This window comes from Bidens hawaiensis, unplaced genomic scaffold, assembly GCF_021521415.1.
Source record: "Bidens hawaiensis isolate Kalapana, Puna unplaced genomic scaffold, B.hawaiensis_p1.1 tig00021989_1, whole genome shotgun sequence".
Classification (NCBI taxonomy): domain Eukaryota; kingdom Viridiplantae; phylum Streptophyta; class Magnoliopsida; order Asterales; family Asteraceae; genus Bidens; species Bidens hawaiensis.
In genome coordinates, this window is record NW_027493403.1 from 14,885 (window position 1) to 30,486 (window position 15,602).

The 15,602-nt window shown below is 38.5% G+C and overlaps 2 protein-coding genes across 2 annotated transcripts; both read left to right on the forward strand.

Moving 5' to 3' along the window:
* Nucleotides 1-1,704: 1,704 nt before the first annotated feature.
* LOC143564351 (uncharacterized) lies at nt 1,705-2,500 on the forward strand. Its single transcript, XM_077051655.1, has 2 exons — nt 1,705-2,149; nt 2,217-2,500. The coding sequence occupies exons 1-2, from the start codon at nt 1,705-1,707 to the stop codon at nt 2,498-2,500; spliced, it is 729 nt and encodes a 242-aa protein (XP_076907770.1).
* A 4,088-nt stretch (nt 2,501-6,588) lies between these two features.
* LOC143564353 (uncharacterized) lies at nt 6,589-7,982 on the forward strand. Its single transcript, XM_077051656.1, has 2 exons — nt 6,589-6,860; nt 7,169-7,982. The coding sequence occupies exons 1-2, from the start codon at nt 6,589-6,591 to the stop codon at nt 7,980-7,982; spliced, it is 1,086 nt and encodes a 361-aa protein (XP_076907771.1).
* The last annotated feature ends 7,620 nt before the right edge of the window (nt 7,983-15,602 follow it).

The window sequence follows — 15,602 nt, forward strand, 5'->3', positions numbered from 1 at the left end:
AAGTTTAGGTTTGTAGAATATTGCTATGAGTTTGTTGTTGAATAAAGTTTGAAGTTTTTTTGTTAATTGTTAAAGGTTTTTGTTAGTTTTGTTAGATTGTTATTAGTTTGTAGAAAGTTTAGGTTTGTAGAATATTGCTATGAGTTTGTTGTTGAATAAAGTTTGTAGCTTTTTGTTAATTGTTAAAGGTTTTTGTTAGTTTTGTTAGATTGTTATTAGTTTGTAGAATATTGTTATGAGTTTGTTGTTGAATAAAGTTTGTAGAAAGTTTAGGTTCGATGAATTGTTGTTTGAATAGAATTGTTGTTTCTTGTTAGTTGATTATAAAAATGGGAGAGAAACAACAATGGTCGAATGAACAAATAAAATGTTTATTAGAAACTTGCATTGAAGAGATAAACACCGTGGGTAAAAAAGGGTTGAGTTTGCACAAAAACTCATGGGCTAAGGTAATAAGTGTTCTTAAGGAAAAGTTTGGGTTGGATTTATCTCAAAAACAAGTGAAAAACGCCTATGATAATCTTAAAGCCAAATACATAGGATGAGTGTATTTGAAAAACAAAACCAGCAACATCTACAACCCTCAAACAAATACCTTTACCTTAACGAACGAGGAATGGGAAGAATTTAAGAAGGTATGTTCATATATTTTTATCTTTTAACATCTATCTCTACCTTAAGGTCCACCCCTAGTTTATTTTTTAACATCTACCATTAATCTTTTAGGGGCATGTGAAAACTGCATCCTTTAAAACAACTCCATTAGCATTTTCGGAACTTTGTGCACAACTGTTTGATGATAATATTGCCACGGGGAATCGCAAGTGGACCTCAACCCAAACATTAGTGGTTGGATCATCCTCTTGTCATCGGCTCCAATCGGTCCAACAACTAATGATTATGGACAACATTTTTGTCGACACAGAAGATGATGCCGGCACTAATCCTACTACCGGGCCTACTCCCGAGCCTACTCCCAAAAGGGCTAAAACCTCAAAATCATCAGCAGATGTCACTTTTGAGGATTTAGTACTTGACATGCGAAATGCTTTGCGACATTTGACTAGAGAAAAACCTCAAAAAAAACGCCCGGTAGTTACAACAGTTGTTGAATGTTCTGAGAAGTTAAATTTGGTTGGGTTAGAGCTGACGGACCTTCTATATTTGGTTGCTTTTCATATTTTTGGAATGTCCACGAACATGAGAGAGGCGTGGATGGCATTGCCAAATATTCCCGACGTGTAAAACGGGTGGATCGAGATGACGGCTAAAATTTTAGGACTTATGAAGTAGTTTTTGTTTTGTTGAAAATATTATTTGCTTTTGGTGTATGTTTTTTTAGTTATGTTGAAAACTTTCTATGCTTTTTGGTTATGTTGAACACATTGTATGTTATTTTATGGCTATGTGACATGGTTGTTTATGTTTTATTAACAGGTTCATAATGAATAATTATGAGAAAATACTTATGGTAGTTGTTATGTACTTGTATATCCACTCTTTTTGGAAGAGGGGTTTGAAATGAAAACAAGACAATGATTCGGAAATGACGGGACATAAATACACGTTAGAGTTATTGCAAGGAAATCCCAAACAATGCCTTGAATTGTTACGCATGTCCCGTGAATCATTTGTCCGACTATGTGCACATTTTAGAACAAATTATTCGTTAAAGGATAGTAAACATGTTTCGGTTGAGGAAAAATGGCTACGTTTTTTATGATAATCGGCCATAACCAACGTTACGTGGTTATCAAGTGTAGATTTCAGCACTCAAAGCAAACAATTCATAAATTCTTTCATGAAGTGTTGGATAAAATGATGCTCTTCGCCAAGGATATGATAGTACCAACTTCTTTCAATCCGAATCCAAACATTCCAGGACATAACAAGAGGCTACGAAAGATTTTTAAAGAAGCGGTTGGTGCACTAGATGGGACCTTGATACATGCTGTTGTTCCTACTAGGCAACAAGATTTATATAGAGGAAGAGGAAAGGGTGATTGTTATCAAAACGTATTAGCAATTTATGATTTTAACATGATTTTCACTTTTATTGTGGCCGGATGGGAAGGGTTAGCACATGATTCTCGAATATTATCAGAAGCATTATCAGATCCACATGCGCCATTCCCATTTCCACCATCAGGTATTTTTATTGTTTGTTAATTATTTCTATGTTAGTTTAATATTGTAATTAATTGTAATATTTACAGAGAAATACTATCTTTGTGACGCCGCGTATGCACACATACGAGGATTTATGGCTCCATATCGTAATGTGAGGTATTGGCTTGGAGGTTTTCGTCGGAGACGTGCGTTAACCAATAAAGAAAAAATTAATCATGCACATGCAAAACTTCGAAACGTCATTGAGCGTGCTTTTGGTGTCTTGAAAGCAAGATTCCCTATATTGAAGAGGATGGCACCATTTCCATTGGAAACACAAAGGAACGTTACCGTTGCATGTTTCGCGCTACATAATTTTATTAGGAAATAGGGTTTGGACGATGAGTTGTTTACACAATACGATCAACCCAATGTGTCAATTGGAATTAGTCGTGGGCAAATTGTTGCTGATGAAGACGAGGTTGAAGCACTTGGCACTGCATCAGATCGGGAATATATGACTCAATTACGAGATGAAATTTCTAAGCAGTTAATGCAAAGTACGGAATAAATGATTTAAAAAATGTTTGTGGTATTATGAATGATATTTCAATGTTATTGAATATTATTTAAATTTGGATATTGAAGACCTTATTTATTATATTTCAGTTTATTTAAATTTCAGTGTATTTAAATGTCAACTTATTTTAGCAGTCTGCATATGTTAAAAACAAGCAGTCTTCTTGTTGCAGACTGCAGAGTTTTGGTCCACCTCTTCTGCTACAGATGTTGGCAAATGTGGTCCGCGGACTGCAGACATTTTACCTCTGAAAAAACGAACAACACCTAAGTGATGAATCTTCCAAATTCATAATCAACCTAAAAGTAAACCTATAGCATGCATAAAAATAGATTTAATTAGCACGAATGTTGGTGAGCAATACACTAGTTTTTTTGTTATATGTATACAATGAGGCAAAATCACAATTCTTGTATGTAAATAGAACATCGCAACAACCATTGTAAATATAAAATAAATAACTTAAGCTCATTTCTAATTGGTAACAACCAAAATACTCGGAAAAATAAATAAGGCCCTATTCTATTAGCATAAAGCTAAAATAGTTAGGGGAGCGTTACACAGTGGCGGATCTAGACCAATAACTAAATGGTAACGTTCAAATATTTTTTACCGTAATTTCATACAATATTTTTTTAACTTGATGTTGGACCGATATTATAATTTTATTTATTTTTTCATTTAAAAATATTGGTACTAAGATTTTTCCGTTTCATCTTCAAAGTTCCTTATTCATAGAACAAACAAAATTTAAACTATAAACCCAAAATCAACTTCAATTTACACATAAGCCCTAAATCTCTAATTAATTTTAGTTTAGACATACAACCCAAATTTCTAATCAATTCCAATTTCCAATTTACATTAACCAAATATCTAGTAAATCATAACCAATCATTCAAATATTATGTCGCCCATAAACAATTCCAAATTAACAACTTATATAAACAAATTACATTTACAATTTTAGATTAAAGTTGAAGAACACCTAAATTGAACAAGTAGAAATCGAATAGTAGAAGAAGGATTGAGGGAGCATCGGACGTCGGCTACTCGGCTGTAGGGTGGAGGTCTAGTGACCAGAGGAGGGCAGCTGGTGTTCGGGGAAGTGTAGGGTGGAAGCAATTGCTGACTTGTTTTGTTGAATGTTGATTTCTGGCCTAAACCAAGCGTCCAACTTCAAGGAACAATGAGCAATGATTTTATTCGATTTGGACTTTAATTTGGTTGGGCTTTAATTAATTTTAGCTTTTAATTTGGTTGGATGATGTATAATTATTTATGCATCTTTATTGCATCATTTTATACCCGATTCATGTTATTTTCGTGATAATATTATTGAGAATCGGTTCTAATAAACCTCGATTTGGTTTTGTAGGAAAAATGAGCTTAGAAAACCAAACATGAAGAAAAACAAAGAAAAAAATCAAGAAAAATGCAAGTCTATCAGCTAAGCATGGGCCAAGCCTCAGTCAGGCATGCCCCATTTCCATCTGAAGATACATCAGCTAAGCATGGGGCTATGCCTCAGGCAGACATGCCTCACGCCTCCTCAGAAGATGACAAAATAAAGTACACAGTACATTGTCCCCCTTTTTGAAGACACACAGGGTCATGCCTCAGCCAGACATGCCCCATGCCAATCAAGCCTGCCAAGAATAGTACAAATCAGTGCATGCGCATTTAATGTTGAGGGACCAGCACAGCCCATGCCTAGACCAGACATGCCCCGTGCCTAGCTATATGCCAAATGGTACATCAGGGAGCACGTGGTGTACTACAAGGGGACCAGCATGGGCCATGCCCCTTCTAAGCATGGGTCATGCCTTGTGCATAGTGAGCCTATATAAAGACCATGCATGTTGCTCATTTGGTGTGCACAATCTTGGAGAAATACACAACCATTTCACTCTCATAATCCATAGAAGTAAAGAAAGAGAAGCTCTTGAACCTTCATACAGCATCAAGAAGAAGTCTCAGCATCATGATAATTATCTAGCTTGGTTAGATTATCTTAATATTAAACATGAATGTTATATTCTTCTATTTTGGTGTATCTTTTATAATTATCATGAGCTAAAACTCTTTATATCACCTTAACCCATGATAAAACTTGACAACTTTTGATGGTTGGAATTAATATATGATAATTTTATGTTAAAATAATGACTAATTCTTGGTTATCCTTTGATGAAATATTATGTTTAAACAATTGAAAGTAATATATAAGAATTATAAATGGTATATCTTGTTATGTTGAAAGACTCTTGATTTTATCATTTATTTATAAATGTTGTTCATGCAACTTTATAACTTTTAATCTAGATTAGTTAAAATAATTCTTGTATGCTACATGAAAATTGGTTAAACACATATCCTCATGTTTGGATTTGAAAAGATTGAACATTTGTTATGAATTTATTCTTGTTAAGTAATATTATAAATAATTTGTTAACACAACGATTTTAATATTACACTTGGGTTGAAAATTCATAAATCAAGGGAATACTTGAACTTACTCTAACTTAATCAACCATAGGTGGGTTATGTGTTGTTCATGTAATCTTTCCGACCGGTTGTTAGATTTGAGTTTCGTAATTGAATGATAATCTATATCTTTAAATTTCAACATAAAGGTTCACTTACATTATAGTATTATATGAGGTGATTAGTTTTTATAATTCATCCTAAGTTTTCCAAAAAAAATCATTTGGATGGTTATCTATAACTAGAAACTATTCTTTTTAAAACAAAATAGTGAATGTATCATATATTTAATTTTACCATCATTAGGAGTCAAGTGGATTCTAAGTTAAGGTGATAGCTTCTTAATTCTTGTTTATCTCCATTATCATGTTACTTGCTTTAATTCATTGTTACGAGTTTTTCTAAAAAATTAATCTTAAAAACAAATCAATTAAGCTCATTTCTCACGGTTATTATATTTACAAAGGTTTGATATTAAAATTTATGTGTCCATGGATTGATACCTGGTTCTCGCCGTTCCTATATTACCACACGACGGGTACACTTGCCTTTTGTGTGTGTGGTTAAGTCTAGGTGAAAACCATTTTTAAAACCCGACAAAGTGTGAAAAATCTTTAATAAAAATATATATATCTCACACCACATCAAGTTTTTGGCGCCGTTGCCGGAACACGGTAAAATTTTAATACTAATCTTAGTTTTTTATTTTAATCGTTGTTTATAATTGTTAAAAAAAATAAAATTAAATTTTGTTCATTTTAGTTTATCTAGTTTTAGTCTAAAAAAGTAATTAGTTTATTTAGTTTTAGTCTAATTATTTATTAAAAAAAATTAAATTATTTATTTCCGCTTTACTTGTAGTTCACTTTTACTTGTTTAGTTTTTTTATTTATTTTCTTAAGTAATGAATGTCCACCACGCCCGCACCTGAGCTTGTTTCACCACTTTCGGAACCCGAACGTCACCTTCACCAAAGGTTATGCAACCGTTCACGTGTAGTAGCTGAGACAATAGAAAACGAGGCGTTTGCGGACGAAACAACTGAAGAAACCATAACGGAACAAAACATGGCGGAACAAAATGGGCGAGAAAACGAACCTAACATGAACCAATACGGCAAGCCGACCCTCGAAGGTTATGGAAGTGGCGTGGCACCACCGGAAATCACTGTAAACTTCGAAATCAAATCCAACATCATTCATATGGTGGAAAATCCTGTTCAATTCCATGGGCTTCTCGATTAAGATCCCTTGTCTCATATCTCTCGATTCTTACGAATATGCGGTACTTTCAAGATCGAAAACTGCTCTGAGGACCAAATTAGGCTCAAGCTCTTTCCATTCTCTTTTCGAAGCCATGCCTTGGATTGGCTAGAGTCACTGCCATCTGGCACCATTATCAATTGGGACCAGATGGTGGAACAATTCCTCCTAAAATACTTTCCACCAGACAAAACCGCAAAGTACCGAGCCATCATCACCGGATTCAGAACCGACGATGACGAGTCACTGCATGCAGCTTGGGAGAGATACAAGGGCTTGCTAAGAAGATGCCCACACCATGGGTTGAACAAATGGCTCCAAGTTCAAACATTCTTTGATGCCCAATCTAGCCAAAACAAGCAGGCAATTGATCAATCGTCGGTGGAGATCTCGACACCAAATCTCCCAACGAAGCATTCGAGGTTCTAGAGAAAGCAGCCAAGAAAAGCTTCGCATACAACCCACCACGATCAACCCCATCACACAAGGGTATACACCATGTTGACTCCAACACTCTTGTCACTGCACAACTCGAAGCACTCTCAAAGTAGTTTTAGCAACTACAAACAGAGCTAGTTAAAGCAAAGACTAAGTGCAACACTTGGGGGTGAACACAAAACGAAATATAGCCAGCAAAGCATGATGGTCGAAGATGTTGATTACGTGAGCCGAAAAACAACACCTTCGGGAACACATATAACCCTAGTTGGAGGAATCGTCCTAATTTCAGTTGGAAGGATGGAGCAAACAATCAAACACCGCCTGGGTTTGACAAACGTCCTTTTAACCAAACTCATCCAGCCCAACCAAAGCCTCAAAACCACCACCAAGGGCCAAGCACCAGTCAACACCCAAACAGTGGGGATACTGTGGAGATTCTTTTAACACGACTCTTAGCCAGTACTGAAACTTTAAACAAATTGACCGAAGAAAGGTTCCAGAAGAATGAGGCGGAGTTAAAGAATCAAAAGGCATCTTTACAAAACATCGAAAATCAAGTGGGTCAACTAGCCCAGTTGCTTTCTGAAAGACAACCCGGTGGTCTTCCAAGCAACACGGTAACAAACCCAAATGCTCAGGCTAATGCCATAACATTAAGAAGTGGCAAAACCACTCAAGATGTGGTATCCCCATCACAGCCAGTTGATGATGAGAATGAGATTCCTGACAAGGTGCATGATCGGCAAGTCCCAGCAAGTACCGCACAAGTCAGAGATCCAGTAAAACCATATGTCTCACCCATTCCTTACCCAAACCGTCTTAAGAAAGAAAAAATGGAAGCCCAGTATGGAAAATTTCTTGAACTCTTTAAACAATTACACATCAATCTTCCTTTCATCGAGGCAATTTCACAAATGCCAAAATATGCAAAGTTTCTGAAAGATGTGTTGACAAACAAGAGAAATTTGGAAGAGTTGTCACATGTAACTCTGAATGAAGAATGCTCCGCTGTCCTTCAAAACAAGCTACCGACAAAGAAGACCGATCCAGGGAGTTTCACCATCCCTTGCTTGATAGGGATTTATTTGTCAGCAATGCCCTAGCTGATCTCGGAGCTAGCATTAACTTGATGCCTTATGCGGTTTTTTTTAAATTAGGACTAGGAGAACCTAAACCAACCCGCATGAGCATCCAGCTAGCCGATTGATCAGTGAAGTATCCTAGGGGCATAGTTGAAAACATGTTAGTAAAAATTGATAAATTTGTTTTTCCGGTCGACGTTGTAATCCTCGATATGGACGAGGACAAATCGGTACCTCTCATCTTAGGAAGACCATTTCTAGCCACTGCTAGGGCTCTCATTGATGTTTGCATAGGCAAACTCACATTAAGGGTTGAAGATGAGGAGGTAACATTCGATATAGGCAGATCCATGAAACACCCGCAACACACTGATTATTCAGTTTATTATATTGACTGTGTGAGTCTATAGTGAGTTGTCACTTTCGTGAAACCATTGAAAAGGAAGCATGCAACACTCAGCTGATTGAGAAAAAAGTATACGCCATCCTCTATGAGGAGCAATCCACTGAGTATCAGGAGGCAAGTGAACACCAAGATGCGTACGAGACCGTTGACCGCAAATTGGAACCAAAGGCAAAACCTTCAGTTGAAGACCCACCAGTTCTTGAACTTAAGGAACTTCCCTCCCATCTCGAGTACGCCTTTCTTAATGGTGAATCTCAATTACCCGTTTTCATCTCTTCCTGTTTATCAAATGAGGAAAAGAAAATATTGCTTGAAGTTCTCAAACTCCATAAGAAAGCAATTGCTTGGAAAATCATGGACATCAAAGGAATCAGTCCATCATTTTGCACTCACAAAATCCTGATGGAAGAGGACTTCAAACCAGTCGTGCAGCATCAAAGACGTCTCAATCCAAACATGCAAGACGTTGTAAAGAAAGAAGTCATTAAGTTGCTCGATGCTGGATTGATATACCCAATATCCAATTCCCATTGGGTAAGCCCAGTACAGGTGGTACCAAAAAAGGGTGGTATGACGGTGGTAACAAATGATAAGAATGATTTAATTCCTATGAGAACTGTCATAGGCTGGAGAGTTTGCATTGATTATCGCAAACTGAACGACGTCACAAGAAAAGATCACTCTCCCCTTCCTTTCATTGATCAGATGCTTGAGCGTCTATCAGGGAAGAGATATTATTATTTTCTTGATGGTTTATTTGGATACTTACAAATTCCTATCTCCCCTGAAGATCAGGAGAAAACGACATTCATATGCCCTTATGGTACATTTGCCTACCGGCGAATGCCGTTTGGACTGTGTAATGCCCCGGCCACTTTTCAACGTTGTATGGTGGCTATTTTTCATGACATGATCGAGGACTCTATGGAGGTATTCATGGATGATTTCTCTGTTTTTGGAAACTCTTTTGATCATTGTCTTGACAATTTGAGAAAAATGTTAACAAGATGTGAAGTAGCCAATCTTGTTTTGAAATGGGAAAAATGTCACTTCATGGTCAAAGAGGGCATTGTCTTGGGACACAAGATATTCCAGGCAGGACTTGAGGTCGATAAAGCAAAAATCGAGACCATTTCAAAGCTCCCGCCACCCACATCTGTCAAATCCATTCTAAGTTTTCTTGGCCATGCTGGTTTTTATCGCCACTTCATAAAAGACTTTTCAAAAATAGTCGGCCAATGACACAATTTCTAGAAAAAGATGCTCCCTTCGTGTTCTCCGAGGAATGTCTAAAAGCATTCCAATTTTTAAAGGATAAGCTTGTTGATGCCCCAATCATGGTAGCTCCGGACTGGACACTCCCGTTTGAACTCATGTGCGATGCAAGTGATTTCGCAGTTGGGGCAGTGTTGGGTCAAAGAAAGGATAAACACTTTCATCCTATTTACTACGCCAGCAAGACTCTCAATGATGCTCAAGAAAACTACACCACCACTGAGAAGGAGCTGTTGGCGGTAGTATTTGCATTTGATAAGTTCTGTTCTTATCTTATCCTTTCCAAGACCATTGTCTACACAGACCATGCTGCCATTAAATATCTTTTTAGCAAACAAGATGCTAAACCTCGATTAATCTGATGGATTCTGCTTCTTCAAGAATTCGATATTGAAATTAAAGATAAGAAAGGCGCCGAGAATGTAGCAGCCGACCACCTCTCCCGTTTGGAATGCCCAGCTTCACAAGAATTAGTGGGGTCCCATATAAATGACAATTTCCCCCACAAACTTCTTATGTATATCCAAACAAACGAAGAGGAATGTCCATGGTTTGCTGACATTGCCAACTATCTCGCAAGTGGGGTCATGATCAAAGGTTTGACACATCAACAAAGAAGAAAATTCTTTTCCGATGTCAAACATTATTTTTGGGAGGATCCACACTTGTTCAGGATCGGAGCCGATCAAGTCGTTCGTCGGTGTGTGTTTGGAAATGAAGCAACCAAAATCCTCCAACATTGTCATGAAGGACCCACGGGAGGACATCATGGGGTCACATCCACCGCGAAGAAGGTTTTTAATGCCGGTTTCTTCTGGCCCACCATCTTTCGAGATGCTCACGACCTTGTAAAATCTTGTGATGCATGCCAACGGGCAAGCAACATTTCTGCACGAGAAGAAATGCCTCAAAAGGGTATACAAGTTTGTGAAGTTTTTGATTTTTAGGGGACTGACTTTATGGGACCATTCCCGACTTCGTTTGGAAATCGGTACATCCTAGTTGCAGTCGACTATGTTTCAAAATGGGTGGAAGCTCAAGCTTTACCCACCAACGATGCTAGGGTAGTTGTTAACTTCCTAAAAAAATTGTTCTCGCGCTTTGGTGTCCCGAAAGCACTCATTAGTGACCATGGAACACATTTCTGCAATGCTCAGATGGAAAAGGCATTGTCTCGCTATGGTGTCCACCACAGATTTTCAACACCATACCACCCGCAAACCAGTGGGCAAGTTAAAGTCACTAACCGGGGCATTAAGCAAGTTCTTGAGAAAGCAGTCGGACAAAATCATAAGATTTGGTCTGAAAAGTTAGATGATGCATTATGGGCTTTGCGGACCGCTCATAAAACTCCTATCGGTACCACACCATTTAGGTTGATTTATGGAAAAGCTTGTCATCTTCCTGTGGAATTGGAGCACCGAGCTTACTGGGCGTTGAAAGCCGTTAATCCCGACTTAGTCGATGCGAGCGAGACTCGGTTCATGCAAATTCATGAGCTAGAGGAATTGAGAAATCAAGCTTATGTAAATTCCACAATATACAAGGAACGCACTAAGTTGTTACATGATAAACGTTTGAAAGAAAACAAAGAATTCAAAACGGGTGATCGTGTTTTACTTTACAACTCTGGGTTGCGTTTATTTCCCAGAAAGTTGAAGTCTCGGTAGTCGGGCCCATACACGGTTTGAAAAGTCTTTCCGTACGGAACCGTGGAGGTAGAACATGATGACGGTAGCAATTTCAAGGTTAACGGCCACCGCCTAAAACAATATCTCGACAAACCGGCCAAGCTAACTTTGGAGGTTGTTCACCTCCATCCCAAAGACGAATAAATAATGCTCGGGTCTCGCCAAGACCCAAATCAAAACTAGGCAATTGTAAGTAGTTATATATAAAAAAAAAGAATCAATCTAAATAGTTAGTTTAAGTTTTGCGTAACAATTAAAAAACAAAAAAATATATATATAAGAAAATTATTATTATTAATAATAAATAAATAAACAAATAAGTAAGAAAAGACAAAGGTGCCTAGGCATAGGCTTGGTCTTATGTTTCAGAAGATCATTTTCCTTGATATGTGTTGCACTTGTTGCTTTTTCATCAATGCACACAACAGTGGAGCAGGCTTGGGGCATGCCTCCTCCAGGCATGAGGTTATGCCTACATGTATTTTTGGCTATAAAGAGCCATTTTCACATTCTGTTTATGCACACCTTTCCCATTCTCTAAAACATGTCTTCCAAAGCTAGCATTAACAGCCCAATTATAAAGAAGTCCCTTTCCGAAACGAAAGAAGCAACTCAGACAGCAATGTTGCTTCGTCTGCAGGAACTCGTTAAGGATCTCAGCTGCTTGGTGATGATGAATGGCCAAAAGCTCATCGAAGTGGGTAAGACAGCCAACGATGTCAAAAACGAGATCACTTTTGCTAATGCTCAAATCACAGAGCTCGGTTGTTCGGCTATCAAGAACGAGAAGAGGGTGGTGGAGATGACCGACACTATCAATAAGCTCAAGAACGAGCTCCTGGCTGTTAAAGCTCAGGTCAAGGAACTTGAAAGCCGCACCTTGCACTACCCGATTCCGTTGTTCCCAACCGACCCGTTCAGCGGAAACCTTTTTTAGGAATTTCGTTTTTATGCTAGTATGTACTTATGTTTCGTGATCCGTATTTTCCCGTGTTCGGCTCACCCGGATATGTAACCGTTATCTTTGAATGAAATTTTAGTTTCGAATTAATTTTTATTTTTATTTTTATATCTAGGCTTCAAATTTTTATTTTTATTTATTTATATTTTTTAGCGATTAAGTTATTTTCTTTATTTTGCATAATCGGGTTTACTTTCGAATTCAAAAGGTGTTAATTACTTTAGGATAAATATGAACAGGTTTGAATTTTGTCATATAAAGGCAAGCTTTGGGAATGCCTTATCCAAAGCATGTGGCTTGGTCAAATTGGAATCTTTTCCTTGATCATCGCTGAATGCCAAATCGTCCTTGTCTGAATCTTTGATATTGTGCATCAGCATGGGGCGTGCCTCTGACACACTTGGGTCATGCCTGAAGCCAATGTTTCATTATAAATCCATGTTGCTTCTTTTGGTTTTACTCACACCTTCAAGCACTTCTAAAAAAACTATCTGAGAAAGAGAATGGAATGGCGCCCGGTTAAGAAAACTACTAAAGTAAGACGTATGCCAACTTCCGAAGAAACCTTGCTCGACTTGCTCGAGAAAATGAAGCAAGTGGCGGAAGCTAGTGTTGCAAACGAGAAGCGTTTAGTTGAGTTAGGACAAAAGGTCGAGCTCATGAGGCTCTAAATCCATCTTCAAGTCGAGAGGCGTACGCTCGATCTCGACCAGAAACTCAATCGGTTGCGTACTGATTTTGCAAGCCTCACTAACCAACTCCATGAACCGCTTGACCGCAACCGCTTGCGCGCCGATCTCGCACGCATTAGCAACCAACTCAACGAGCCCGTCAATCGCACCGCTCACTTTCCAACTCCGCCTCCACCCGCCTAGTACGGGATGGATAGGGGTCGTTTCATGTAGTATCTCGGTTGTAGTATCCTCTAGTAGGTTTCATTTCTAGTGTAATTTTTTCTTTTTAGGATTTCGTAATTTAGGATTTGTGAGCCTAATTTTGGTCGTTTTGGCTCACTCGGCGTGTAATCGTGTATACTATTTTAATGAAATGTTATGGTGTTTAGTATTTTACTCTTTGTTCCCATTTTTTTTTCACTCTTAGTACTGTTAAAAAAATCCAATATGCAACAACCCAACATGAGGCGTGCCTACCTTGGACTCGGGCCATGCCCATCTTCACATCTGTACAAACTAAATAAATAAATATAGGTAGTTTTTAAAAAAGAGTTTTGTTTCTTTCTCCATCCATACATCCCATACACTTGCACATCTCTTTCAAAATACAAAAAAATTACCCCACCTACGCTCTTTCAAATATTTGTTTGAACCCTGCATCCTTCACCTGTGCATACATCAACACTCGACATCTCCAGTCCTTTTCTTTTTTCCGTTTCGTCATAGGTATGTCCCTTAGTGGTTTATAATTTTAATTTTTAGGGTTCAGGAATTGGGGGTTCCTTGAAATCGGTTCAAACAACATGCGAACTTTTCATGATACACCCGAAATCAACTTGATTTTAATTTTAATCTCAGTTGTACAGCTGTTTTCTCTTATTTATTAATCGTTTTACCAAAGTGATTCGGGTTCGGTTCTGTCCAGTGTACATCCGTGGTATACACCTCATTTGGGATGAGTTTGAGCATCCTTTTCAATTATAAATCCATGCCCGTTCTTCACTGTACATTAACCTTTTGACACACACCCCGAATCGAATTTTTTAAGAACAGTTTTGTCCGTTTTTGTTTGTATTCCTTTGCTAACTTTAGTTGTTTATAGGACCATGGAGCACGCGTACTTGGTCTTCGAACTCGATCACGAGAAATTTTGTCGTGATCGCCTCCGCATCCTCCTCAATCATCGTAAAGAACCCAACTTTCGGGTTTGTGAAGAAACTTTAAGACAAGTCGGTCAAGTGGATCATTACAACGAGCTTGTTACGGGCTCGTGGCGCCGTCTTTTTGAACACGATAGTCAATCCGTTCATGAACTTACCTTGGAATTTTTAGCTTCGTTCACTTTCGACATTCAAAAGTTAGACCCATGGGACGATTCTGTCATTAAGTTTCGCCTAGGAGGTTTGTGGAGAAATTCCTCTATCGCCCAATTTGGAGTTGATTTGGGTCTTTACACAGTCGATGAGATCGAAGAACCTATTTTCTACAATGCGAAACATACTTTTCCCGACGAGGAAACCTGGGATTTTCACGGTAGTGGTGATCAACGAGCTGCATTCTGGGAATTGATTGGGACAGGGGATCATAATCCAAGTTCAACTAAAAGTACGACTCTGAAAGACCCTTTACATATGTATATCCATCGTCTTCTTGCACGTTCCGCTACCGCGCGCGGTCAGACGGCGGGAGTTGTCACATTAAGGGACCTTTTTGCCCTTTACTCCATGGTAACAAAAGAACCGTGTAACATCGCTTATCTTTTTTGTCACATGTTCAAAACCAACTGCACCGCCGCCTCGAGCAAAACACCATTAGTTGGTGGGTTTTGGATTGTCGAGCTTTATAAAAACTATGGAGTGTCGACTCAGGGCACCGTAGGGGTTTCTACAAAAATATTGACCATTGAGCTCTGTTCAAGTATGGGGATGATTGCCGACTTACCAGGCCATATTCGTCGTTTTAAAGATTCTAATGGTCAGGTTTGGGACCCGAATGATCCCACTCAAGCCACCATGCAAACTGTTGCACTTGATCAAAATGATGAGAACACTTCTGCTCCTCTTTCTCCACCCTGCTCTGAGCCGCGCGATACCACACCTTCATCTCATTCCATGGCGGATCTCATGACGGCCATTCGAATCGCCTCAAATAAAGCTCGTCGGGCGTTAGAAATTGCACAATTAACTTCTCACCAGGTTAGCGAGCTTGCGACCACGCTTCAACGTATGTAACAAGACATCACTTTTATACGCCAACACATGGCCAGGAAGTCGGGATCGGAGGAGGCATAGCCGAACCGTGTGTTGTTTTCTTTTGCTAACGTTAGCCGTTCCGTTTCGTTATTTTTGTACTTTTTTTATGTTGTTTTGTACCCAGTTTTAGTTGATCTTGTAGTTTTGAAACCTTTTAAGTTGTGTTTATGTTGGCTGACTTTGTAGGACTGTCTTTTTATGCTATCAATGTTTTGTTTGTTTGAATTTTTTGCATTTTAGGCTATTGTGGGCACCTACCACACGCTTGGGGTACTACGAAATTCAGGGGAGTCTCATTTTACCTTGTCTCCTAACACTTTATAACACACTTTATGCTTATTTCTTTTCACATTGAAGGCAATGCGAGATTCAAGTGTGGGGA